At 36.0% G+C, this 13,634-nt stretch overlaps 1 protein-coding gene across 1 annotated transcript in view; it reads right to left on the reverse strand.

Annotated features, from left to right (window-relative positions):
- The window catches only part of LOC139475462 (adhesive plaque matrix protein-like), a 28,259-nt gene extending 15,179 nt beyond the window's left edge, over positions 1-13,080 (reverse strand). Inside the window, exon 1 of the mRNA XM_071258669.1 lies at positions 13,023-13,080. Coding sequence (XP_071114770.1) covers positions 13,023-13,080 — 58 coding nt within the window. The remainder of the gene's footprint in view (positions 1-13,022) is intronic.
- Positions 13,081-13,634: the final 554 nt, after the last annotated feature.

The raw sequence follows: 13,634 nt of genomic DNA on the forward strand, positions 1-13,634 counted from the left end.
TGTAACATCAGTGACATCCACATAACCCTTAGAGTGATTCCGTAAAACAGTCGAACATATTAGCGAAAGCATACATTTTGGAACAAATAAACTTATCAGAATTGTGCTATAAAGTTAAAAGTAAACATGCAATTTATTTTTATATCAAGTGATATCTTTTTGCATTTTGTCTATAATATATTTCCTCAAAATATCTGTCAGGCGAAAAAATTAAAACGTCATCTCCTGAGAACAGCCAGCGTCAATATCTGCCGAAACGGATTCAGTGGGGAGTAAAAGGCGAGATAGTAATGAAAACTATATGAATGGATCCCTTAAAATCAGTGATGACAACAGTTTTTTAAAAAAGGGTAAGCATGTATATCGTTCTCACTTGTACCGGAACTATGATTACGTCATACGTCACTTGTCCTCCCATTGAGCAATGTGTTCTTTTCTGTGTCTTCACTTGTTACCAGTTTAAATGCTGCCTCCACATATTCTCTATTCTGTGTCATTACTTGTTAAGTGCTGTCTCTACATAAGGTCTATTCCGTGTCTTAACTTGTTACCAGTTTATGTGTTACCTCTACATACAGTCTGTTATGTGTCTTCACTTGTTACCAGTTTAAATGTTGTCTCTAAATATGATCTATTCTGTGTCTTTACTTGTTAAGTGCTGTCTCTACATACAATCTATTCTGTGTCTTAACTTGTTACCAGTTTAAGTGTTACCTCTACTTACGGTCTGTTCTGTGTCTTAACTTGTTACCAGTTTATGTGTTACCTCTACATACAGTCTGTTATGTGTCTTCACTTGTTACCAGTTTAAATGTTGTCTCTAAATATGATCTATTCTGTGTCATTACTTGTTAAATGCTGTCTCTACATACAATCTATTCTGTGTCTTAACTTGTTACCAGTTTAAGTGTTACCTCTACATACAGTCTGTTATGTGTCTTCACTTGTTACCAGTTTAAGTGTTACCTCTACATACGGTCTGTTATGTGTCTTAATTTGCTACCAGTTTAAGTGTTGTCTCTAAATATGATCTATTCTGTGTCTTTACTTGTTAAGTGCTGTCTCTACATACAATCTATTCTGTGTCTTAACTTGTTACCAGTTTAAGTGTTACCTCTACAAACAGTCTGTTATATGTCTTAACTTGTTACCAGTTTAAGTGTTTCTTCTACATACGGTCTGTTCAGTGTCTTTACTTATTACCAGTTTAAATTTTGTCTCTAAATATGATCTATTCTGTGTCTTTACTTGTTAAGTGCTGTCTCTACATACAATCTATTCTGTGTCTTAACTTGTTACCAGTTTAAGTGTTACCTCTACTTACGGTCTGTTCTGTGTCTTAACTTGTTACCAGTTTATGTGTTACCTCTACATACAGTCTGTTATGTGTCTTCACTTGTTACCAGTTTAAATGTTGTCTCTAAATATGATCTATTCTGTGTCATTACTTGTTAAATGCTGTCTCTACATACAATCTATTCTGTGTCTTAACTTGTTACCAGTTTAAGTGTTACCTCTACATACAGTCTGTTATATGTCTTAACTGGTTACCAGTTTAAGTGTTACCTCTACATACAGTCTGTTATGTGTCTTCACGCGTTACCAGTTTAAGTGTTTCTTCTACATACATTCTGTTCTGTGTCTTCATTTGTTACCAGTTTACGTGCTACCTCTACATTCGGTCTGTTCTGTGTCTTAAATTGTTACCAGTTTAAGTGTTACCTCTACATACAGTCTGTTCTGTGTCTTCACTTGTTACCAGTTTACGTGCTACCTCTACATTCGGTCTGTTCTGTGTCTTAACTTGTTACCAGTTTAAATGTTGCCTCTACATACAATCTATTCTGTGTCTTCACGTGTTACCAGTTAGATTGGTATCCCTACATGAGGCCTGTTCCGTGTCTTCCCTTCTTACCAGTTTAAATGTTGTCTCTACACATGATCTACTCTGTGTCTTAACCTGTTAAGTGCTACCTCTACATACGGTCTGTTCTGCAACTTCACTTGTTTCCAGTTAGAATGTAATCCTAGATGCAGTCTATTCTATGTCTTCACTTCGAGGTTTAGTTTTGTTTATTCAATACGTACAGACCACATGCCTTTGTGTTGAGGATATAATAAATCAGACAGGTTGTTAAACAGTGGATAATCCGTTTCTTTCAGCATGAGCATTACAAATGGATTTAGCTAAATTAACTACAGTTTTAAGAGCTTGCGATGACAAAAGAAGGTTGAATTTGTAATAGTTTCGATGGCGATAAGACTTGGTTTTCATATAAGTCTGTCTTAAGACGGGTAAAATGGTATTCAGTTTCAACACAATATAAGTTGGATAACTTACATTTACGTAGTTTTTGTGGAATATTTCTATGCCGCCCCCGTTTAATTTCTAGATCATGGCAACTTAATCCGAATCCGGGAAGATTCGTTTTTTAGTTTAACTGACGGCATGAGTTTCAGGTAGGTTTCACAATTTATAAACGTTTTGAATATTTTCACTTGTTACAAGTTAAATTGTAACCTGTACATAAGATGTATTCTGTGTCTTCACTCGTTATCAGTTTAAATGTTACCTCTACGTACAATCTTTACTGTGTCTTCATGCAAACATGATCCGATCTGTCTCTGTGTCTGGACTTTTGTTTTTATTTGGTATTGTTGCATGAAATATATAATCTTTCCTCGTCTTTATCAATACAAAGTGAACTGCACAACTATAACAATAACTAGTACATATACATAGGTAATACAATGGCTATCAACCAATTTCTTATCCAGTTTACACAGCGTTTTGTCTGTAGTGCGTAATGTTATGCGGATAGTCGTTAGGTGACCTGTAGATGTTATCTGAGCAACTTTACAGATTTTCTTATGTTTTCAACTTCTCAATCTCCTGAAATGCAATATATACGTAACATGCGCTACTGAACTAACGGGCAAAACAAACTGTATCCTAGTAAATTGGACTCGGCCAAATGTTACAAACGTCGTCAAAACGCTACCATGATACCAGTATCAAATAAATCAGCATCGAATAATCATTTTTGTTTGTTTCATTTGTAGCCACCATCAAACATAGGTGTATACTTTCTGTTGTCCGGCAGTTTAATAGAAAATGGTTTATGCAAAGGCTTTGAATGGATTGTTTCGTTGTACCTTCGGTTCCTGGTTTTGGTTTTGTCCATGTTCCATGTTACTAAATGAACAAGGCCCAGAAGTATCCACACCTTAATACACTACGTGTATCAACTACTAACACAGTAAATCTAGAATGTAATGTGGTGTTACGATATTTGTGAATATCACGTTGGTGATGTAATTGTGAATATATCCAGCTGCGTTTGCTTGACGTCTTATGCATGAGTTCTATACCATGTTACAATGTACACCAATTACACACATCGTTATCTATTAATTTAATCCAATACTGTGTTAACATGTGCTGCCTGTGGATAAATCAACGAGTAATAAGACAGTCATACATCAGATCAGTGGTCAAGATATATCATTATTTATTTCGTCTATATCATCTTTACAGAAAATACATGTTGTTTTCCAGGAACTGTTCATGTATTCGTGATTAATTATGTTATACTAATGAAGCTCGCCGAGATATACCTACCAATTTACAAATAACCGTCTACATGTAATATATTATTGTCGCCTACATTCTCATGCCACTTGAAATAGAGTATGAATAGTGCAATTACAGCATTGCCGTTTAAGATTTGTCATAGCTTTCTTCTAACACCAAATTCCTATTAGAAAATATATATCAATCAACCTATATCGGTACAGTAATCTGACTATTCTTAAAGTAAATTCAGTATAGCGAATGCACTAACTGACCGCCGCATACAAGATATTTATGTTTCACATATGCGGCTAAACTCACGGTCACCCCTTCAAGCGTTGTTATGAATGTGTTTATAACCAGTTGAACTCAATCAAATAAATATTTAACAAGATAAAATATTAATATAGACAAAATAGTGAAAGGACAACACGATAGATAAAGTTTTAAACCTCTCGCTATTAATAAATTCGTATTGACGGTATATAATTGAATGCTTCTTTCTTTTTTTATACCTGTCAAAAATACGATAATATCAGAAACATTATGTATTTCTACACACATGGGTATGATTTAAAAACGATATTACATGGCAGTAGTTTAGTTAGCAGTTCTACAAACATGACTATTCTTAAATCAGTTCACGATTTCATTGTCAAAAACAAAAGATTCGAGTAGCCTAGTTTTATGCATGTAGTCATGGATAACTACATTATCTTATTTCACAGACACCACTTGTATTGGCTTCATATATTTCATTTGTGCATTTAGTACGTTTATGTTTAGCACTATGTTACATATAATCTATATATAACCAGCTGTTGTAAAGTTATTACCTGGAGAGTTATTTACATAAGCAAGTTTTGCTTGTTTACCGATCCAGATTTCTTTTGAAATAAAAATATCTTTAAACCAATGCTTCTTTGCGTATAAAGCCGATTTACGCATCTTCTTAATGTCACAAATAGGAGTTTGGTGGCAGGGCCAGTTGTGGTGTAAATATGTATATAAGAAGTTATGTATAGTTACTGTGTTGTATACATAAGCATTTTAGCAGTAGTGGTGTAGAGGGTACAGTCAATATGTTAAATGAAATTGTCACAAAACGCCTCAACATTTCAGGTTTTCTTTTACAAACTGACTGAAAATCCTGTTCATTTATTTTATTATGAAAATGAATTCCAAACATTTTTTTGTCTAATTTCATGACACAGTGACTGAAAATGAGAGGATTAAAAATAGTCGATGCATACATTTTTGGGGGCTTTTTATCCTAGCATAATTAGTCTCTTTTGATTTTCTAAGACCTTTGGACTTCTTAATATTATTTAATCATTCTGTCAAATAAATGGACAGATTTTTCCGTCAATTTGTAAAATCACTATATTATTGAGGCGTTTTGTAAACGCCGAAGTGAATCACAATGACACATTGACTGATTTTACTCATTGACTGTAACATATAATTGTGTATATATGTAGTTATGTGTAAGGTAACAAGGGCAGATGTGGTATATATGTATATAAGCAAAAGTATAAAGTGACGGGGCTAACTGTAATGTAATGTAATTATTATTACAAAAGTAATAGTGTTTAGTGATGGGGCTAACGGTTGTAAATATATACATGAGTAGTATCAGGGTCAACTGTACACATATATATATATATATATACTTAGTAGTGTATAGTGACGGGGCTAATTGTGGTGCATATGTGTATATACGTAGTATTTTATAGTGACTGAAATAACTGTGGCTTACATATTTATATAAGTAGTTGTGTATGGTAACATACTGGCTAACTGGGGTGTATATATGTATATACATACATGTGTATATAATTAGTAGTGTATGGTAATGGGGATAAGATTGGTGTAGCGGTAAGTAAGTAGAATCATCTTTTCCTGGCATTGATCTACCTACGGTGGCAGACCAGCTGTGGAGTGTGCATGTGACAGCTTCACACCTCACGCTACGTCCACCTTTACAGAACCACAGCTTATCTCAACGTACTCGGATAACAATACTCGACCTACACCCAGTTAACACTCTCACAATAGAGAAATAATTACTGCTAACACCGGGCGAAGATTCTCAGGGCTGGCAAATCGCCTGGAGAGCCCTTGTTACATGGTGGATTAAATGGCTTCTCGGGGAGTATTCGGTGGCCACGTTTGGTAAATACAGTTGTATGAAGGCAATGTATCATGGATTCCCATGCTAAGACCTGGGACGGGCTCTCGCTGCACTGCTCGCTCTCTACACGTGCGAGTTTCCCTCGTCTTTCCAGGTGTTCCCCCAGCGTTAGAATGGGCTTTAGATCACGTCCACGGATGGCGCGCATACCCTTCGCTGAGATCTCAAACATCCACTGAGAACCAAGGGCTCCCAGCGTCCCTGCTCCTGTAGCTATCCAGCTCCCACAGTCCGGGGGGAGGGTCGCCGGGGGGAGCGCGTTGGAGTTGGGGGATTACCCACATTGGTTTGTTTGGACATAGCGCGAGCTCCCTCCCGCTGTGTTTGGGTACCAGACTAAGTCCTCGCGCTGAAAAACAGACCTGTTGATTTCAATCAACGTCGCGCATGCGCACCTCTTAGTTTGTTATGTGCACCTGGGAATTTGAACGTTTTTCTAGAGGATTTTTTAAGAAAAGTGTAAACAATTTTGAAGAGAGAGTATTTCAAGTTTGTTTGCCTTATTTGTACCTAATCTAAATATTCAGGCTCAATGGCAAGTCAGGCTGGTATGCGAGCTCCTTCCCGCAGAACTAACGGTTTATACATGCGCTGCATAGCCACTTTACACAGATCGTACCTTCATACAGCAAAATCACACTTACTTTACACCCTCTTCATCCAGCAAATATTGGTGTCCATGCTAAACGGAAAAGGCATATGTTCTTTATTACTGCAATTTGGCCAAATATATTGATTACATTCTGTGTGAGCAAATGTCATTTGGATTGTTACGGCACCTTACGTACAAAGGGTGACATTTGTATTCATTTACTAACTTTCACTGACCTATGTAACTGTTTTACTGAACTAATTGGTACGTTATCAAATCGAAGTGTTTTTTTCTACAATATGTAAGTGTTTTATTGAATTATGTAATTATTTTCATAATTTTACGATTTGATGCAAAACTAAATGAAATTATGTCATTGAAAATAAGTTTACCAAAAATATTTTACGTCACAAAATTGTTGCATGACCATGTTAAACGTTGTTCTACTTAGTTCCTTGTATAGCTTTATTTATTATATTATAAAGCTTTTCTGAATGTGGAAATGTATTTTTGTGAAGTTGTTCGCAGTAATTTTGAATCGTTTAAAAATATTTTATTGTTCAAAAAGACAATGGGATTTGACATCGGTGTATACTTAGAATGTAATATATAGGATAGTAATGCGTTGTTTCAGTTTCACGGATATGGTATGCACCTGAATGACTATTGTATACAGTGTCACGAAGATTAATTTGTTGAGGTTTTGTACAGTTTAAAAAATAAAATAATGTTCACACATAAATTAGCAAGAACATGCGCAGTTCGTAGAAAATGTTCTTATAAATATGAATATGTTCCATACTTCTCTGTGTTATATAGTATAGTGAACAGCAGTTTCCTTAATAACAAATACAGGTAGAGAAATAAAGGATTAACTGAACAATTACTTTCCCGATGACAAAGGTGTTTGACAACATTTATAGAGGATTGCCATACTTTAAGGAAAACTTGGACATAAAGACACTGTTGAAAGATTATATAACTAGGACGACAAATGTCGGTGTACGTCACATAAACTACAATCAGGACCCGAGACTTGTTGCTATACTATTGCTACAACCAGAACTTGAAACGTTGTATGATTATGTACACGAGTAAACGGATTGAAGATATTGCTGTAAAGAGAATTTATTCTGCAATTATATTAAATACATTTCTGTAAGAGTATTGGTCCGTCCGAAGTTCGAAATAACACTAATTGCGATGTTTTTGTAAAGTGTTTAAAATGCATTTTAATTGTGTATTACATCTGCGTACAATATGATAATATTCCAGAAATATTATTGTTTGTTATCGCTTTGGTATTGTCGCATACATATATCCGTTTGTGGTCATTCTAGAACTGTGTTATCTCTTGTTTTCGTTTATCAGTTGTCACGTTCTTTGCTCCTTGCAATGAACTTTATCATTTTATGTTGTCTTGTAATAGTCATTAATACAAATACGTTTTGTTATATTTTTGGTATACGTCTACAAGTTTAGTGACTGAATGTAAGAGGTGTAAAGCGTTATAATGTCAAATGATCAATTAATCTAGATTCGTGGAAGTAGTATTATATGAGTTTTTGAATGGTATTTATAAGTGAATTTATGAATGTCAACTTCTTTGTTATGAGGAACACAACGATTCGGAGTTTATACTTATTTAAGTTTCCATCATCTTGTTACTTTTGTTGCTCGTACAGATACATGTATGTGTTCTAAGTTACATAGCATATATTCACTTGATAAAGGAGTAAGTATATTATTTGGTGCAGAAGAGATGTAGAACAAAGTGTAGAGCCGGGACAGTTATAGCCTGCAGAGTGTATTGAAACTCTTTCCTTAACTAATTAAACACAAATAAATAAACATTTTTATTATTTATTAATGAAGTAAAGGTTAGCATTAATTAATATATGGATGAACAATTGATTCATAAAATAGAAATCGAGAAAATGTTTTTAGAATCTGAGTGCATGCATGTAACAGCATATGTATAATTGAATAAATGGACAGATAAATATATAAAAAATGGACGCCTAAATCTATCTCTAAATTGGTTCAGAATATCGTACAGTTTGCAAAAAGTGAAAACAAATAAATGATTCTTTAGATAAATGATCAAATTATTTCCCCCCTTCACCCGTTCATTTTTTTGTATGAACATTATCGTAAAGATAATTCGTGATAATAGTTACGTGTTATATTTTTGTCCGCCTGAGGAAGTAAAATACCTCTTGCGTCATTCAAGTCCTACATTTCTAAATTGTATTTTACTCAATAAAACGATTCTTCTCAAATATCAAGCACACGTAGATTGTATACAATTATTATTTTTTGGGTAGAGTTTACGCAATGCCATGTGCACCTGAAAGGGCATATATTAAAGAACATATTTTACCTAAACAGTTGTTTCAATTTATTAACTTGAGTGTTGGTTTCAATCAGAAGAAAACTACTGGTAGATTATCCTATCTTGTGCAACGGCATTCAGGGAATGATAAAATATCAAACAATGAAGCCGGAAAGTGAACAGTTTTCACATTGAACGTAATTATATTATTTATATACTGTATGAACAGGAAATACTCTTAATATACACAACTGTACAGAAAACACACATGACAAAAAAATAAAGCCGTGAACTTCGTGCAAGTAACGAGTGGGTCGGCATTGGTTGTGTCTATTTTATTGACTTTTTAAAAATAATCCAGGGATAAATTACGATCGATTTTAATATTAGGCAATAGTCAAAAGAAACTCTTTACCATGATACAGGTCAATACCAGGCATTAAATCACCAAGCGCTGATACCGTGTAGGTATTGTTAAATCGGACCTGCCTCGAGAACAATGACGTTTATCTCTAAAGTACACTACATACTACTAATATGACGTCATAATGTTCCATAGATATTGTGACGTAGCAGATATGACTTCACAATCCGCTCTGAAATGCAACTTAATTTTACAATGCACTCTTTTAGTCGATGGTCGTAGGGATATCTGTCTTAGATACACTGTCACATTTACTTAATTAATCTGAACCACAGCACGTCCTTTCCCAACGTTAATTGATATGAGTAAAATAAGTGTTTTCATATAGTTTCTTACAATATATCATGAACTAAAGTAGATTTGATATCGTTGAAGAACTAATCAGGCTTCTAAAGTGGCATCGTGGAACACATAGGGTACCCGTTTGTAATATTGTACCAATAGCGTCAGATTACAATCACCGACGTCATGTAACAATCAACGCAATTACATAACACTCACCGACGTCATGTAACAAGCAACGCGATTATATAACAATCACCGATGTCATGCAATATTCAAAAGGTCATGTAATAATAAACAAAGTCATGTATTATCAAATAGCATCATATAACAATCTGCAACGTCATATCACCAAAAATCAACAAAACAAACGTCAAGTAACGTTAACAAACTCGGGCGTCATTAAACAATCAACGACGTCAGGTAACAATCAATTGCATCATTAACGTCACTAAATGAAACAAAAGAAACACCATGAAAGAAATATATATGCAAGAAGTCTGATGGAGTGAGTGAGTTTGGTTTTACGCCGCTTTCAGCAATATTCCAGCAATATCACGGCGGGGGACACCAAAAATGGGCGTCACACATTGTATCCATGTCGGGAATGGAACCCGGGTCTTCAGCATGACGAGCGAACGCTTTAACCACTAGGCTACCCGACCGCCCCTGAAGTATGTTGGAACGAAAGTATTTTGTATATACATAAATAAAAAGAGTCAATCGCATTTACAATCGCATTTACCCTGTTTCTTTCGTATTTAAAGTGTACATGCCAAACCACCCGTGAAGATCCGAGTAAGAATAGGTCTTCAGCTACTCATGCTTGCGGTAAGAAGCGACAATGCTTGTCGTTAGAGACGACCAACAGGTGGTTAGGCCCGCTGACTTGGTTGATGCATGCCATCGTATGCCAATTGCGTGGTTCGATGCTCATGATGTCAATCACAGTATTGTCTGGTCCGGACTCGATTATTTACAGACCGCTATCATATAGCTGGGATATTGCTGAGCGCGGCGTTAAACAACAAACAAAGAAAAAAACAACAACATGCAATACCATTCAAAGTCATAATGACTAAACTCTGTTTCCGCGTGTGTCCCTGTAACATTTCCCAATGAACTATACCATGTAACTAACAACGACGCCATGAAACAATCAGCGATGTCAAGTAACTAATCAGCAATGTCAATAACAGTAAAGTTGCTGTCCCGCTGCTGCCTATGATCTGACAGTGTGTTACTCCATACGCCATTTCTGTTATGACGTACATCCATGTACACCACTGCCAGATCAGCCGCTGTAAACATCACCTTGCACTCTGGGTCATATTGGAACCTTTTCCAAAGTTTGTGTGAGGAAATAAATGTGCGATTCTCCGCTCATGACACAAATCATATCAATATAGGGATATGTAAGAATATAGCGAAGATCATCTGATATGTAATAGTATAACGATCATAGCATTACAGTGAACAAAATACCAAATATAATTATTATTTTTAAGCAAACCACTATGTCTTTAGAACTCTCCCCGGAGCACGTGGAAAATAAAGACGATTTTTTATTGATTTAAGTGCGAAACTTTCAAAGACGTTTTTACATCAGTTATCTAAATAAGGAGAGCTATCTGATGCTTTCAAGTCAAAATGAAATGCATTTTATGTCAACAATGCCAAATGAAAATTCTTTCTTTGTAACTAGAACAAAGTCGCACTCCCTGTATCGTCTCGTAAGGCAATACGTCCTTTGCCAATATACAATCTTCAAGGAAGGAATATAGTATTTCCCTTAAAACGTATAACAAATAGAATCTCTGGTTAACTTTGTGTGGGTGAACTCATTAAGCTGTTTATCTCACTGCGACTGTCTATCCGGCCACACAGGGACGGGCAGTTAAATGCGAGTTTAATAAAGCACGGGCGACAGGTAACTGGAGATGAAACGACGCAGGTACAAATGACTGCCTCACAGGTACGGCGAGCAGTCGGAAAACTTCAAAGAGTGCAGGTAACAGCTAAGGCTGATTACTGGAGAACGCGCGCTCGCTACATCGCCACGGTACGTGTTCGGGGGATGGTGGCCGGCGTTACCGAGACTAAGGAGGTGTGACTCACCCCTGGCAAAGCGCAATAGCCCCCTCAGAACAATAGGAAGAGGGAACAGCTCTTTGATGTTCACACAGATATTCCTAGGGGGGCGTGACCCATGGCCTGCACGTGCAGAGGAACTATTATCCGTCTCAAAAAGTCTTCCGAGCAGAGGATAATGTTAATACATTTTTCTAATATTTTTAATGATATGGAAAACCGTAATCTGTTTCGGGTAGTTTTGTTGATCGCGGACATGTCGTAATTGTTAAAATCTAGGTAGACTGTCTTCATGTCCCTACTTCAGGCAATCTATCAGTGAATGAGTTAAAGGTTAACGTCGCATCGGCATTATTTCAGTCATGTGGCGACGAGAACTAGTTTATATGTATACACACACAAGTGCGTCATAAATACGAAGTTATGGATAAAAGCGAATGGTGTCCAATATTTTAGCTTGACAATATTATGACAACTGTTAAAAACACGGGCTTTTAGCCAGCAGGCTGTCATGGTGGGGGGCACACCTCGCACGGTGTAGGTGAGATCGAGCATCAAAGTCGCAATTACATGCACTTTACAACTCACAAACAACAACAAATAGATTAGGTAAATAGGAACGTCGTAAATGTTTGGGGAGGTAGTTTCAATAAGGTCATGGGTTAGCCTGGAATCCCCGTACAATGGTTGTGTACTGAGATTGTAATAAAGACTCAAATCTTTGAAGGAGAAAATTGCTGCAAGTAATCCCCTTTACTCAATAACAGGGAGATCAGGAAGCTTGTTAAACAGCACAGTTTTCAATTAACACCATTTCCGAATGCGCCCTTTGAATGTGTTGGCCTTCTCTGGACACCATTAACTACTGGAGAGAACCAGTGAACTTAACCAGCGTTTACCCGTTATTACAGCGTTCACTTAAACCATATCGCGATGTATGTTGCATAATCAGGTTATCTGTTTTTGCGACTCAACATATACTAGTACCACATCATAGACAAAAATAGAAACTATCGCTGATATGCACTGGACATTGAAAAGAATAAGCCTAGGAGATTCCACGTGTATGCTTGGTAATCTAAAAACTAAACTATACCATTCAGAGGAGTATATATATATAATTATATATATATGTGAAGTTCGCTAACTGATGTACTTGTAGACGTCGTTTGATGACAATCACTACGAAATCAATCCTGCTTCACAATACCATTTGGGATTCCTCTTGGAAGAACTGATTTCCAAAAATGTTCATCAAAGAAAATATATTCCCAAAATTTATTTTAGGAAGTACCGCAAAAGTGTACTTGTTCAATCTAAACTCGCCTTCGTTCTGATGTCAACATTGTATCTAAGAAAGCTTCTGGTAACAATATCTTAATTTTACGGCGGTGATATAGACACCTCTTCTTTTATTTACATGATCAAATACGATTAATATTGTTTGAACCTGCGTTAGTAGGTACACATTACAGAGAGTACCAAATTCAAATCAGTGGTTATCATTCTATCAGTGGGTATTTCATTTACCATTTGTACATTCTTCGAGGACATCCTCATCCTCATCCACATCCTTCATTACCAGCATCGTTCCAGGCTGTTGATGTCTTTGCGGACAGGTATCATAGTTGTATTTTGGACATTAAGTTTGCAGTATTTCGGTGACAGTATCGTTTGTGATTTTTTGGTCAAATCCAGTTTTAAAGTGTATTCTTTCTTTTGTGCGGCAGTTTATATGAAATTGAATATACTGATGTTTGTAAAAATACTCCTGATGTTGAACGTATGTACATGATGAATATTCTTAAACATCCCTGAATAAACACCTGAAGACGGAGGTGTACGAATTCTCTAAGTTCCCTTTACTTTAAGCTTTATATCATCCGTCAGTTTTGAACGTTATATGGTTTACCTATAAAACCCTCGGGTGTTATCTATGTACATACATACAATGCATATACCTCATTGTTAGGGCAGAGTAGAGGAGGATTGGATAGGGTGGGATTGCATCAGGGTGTACGGTGGCAGAGTGGTTTGAAAATAATCTGGAGAGAGTAAAAACCCTGAATTGTTTAAAGCCGTGAACTTAACATATTCCAGATCTGTTATCATTTCAAACAATTCTCAAAGAATACGAAAAAG

Source organism: Haliotis cracherodii, unplaced genomic scaffold (genome assembly GCF_022045235.1).
Source record: "Haliotis cracherodii isolate W230 unplaced genomic scaffold, xgHalCrac1.p SCAF_3, whole genome shotgun sequence".
Lineage (NCBI taxonomy): Eukaryota > Metazoa > Mollusca > Gastropoda > Lepetellida > Haliotidae > Haliotis > Haliotis cracherodii.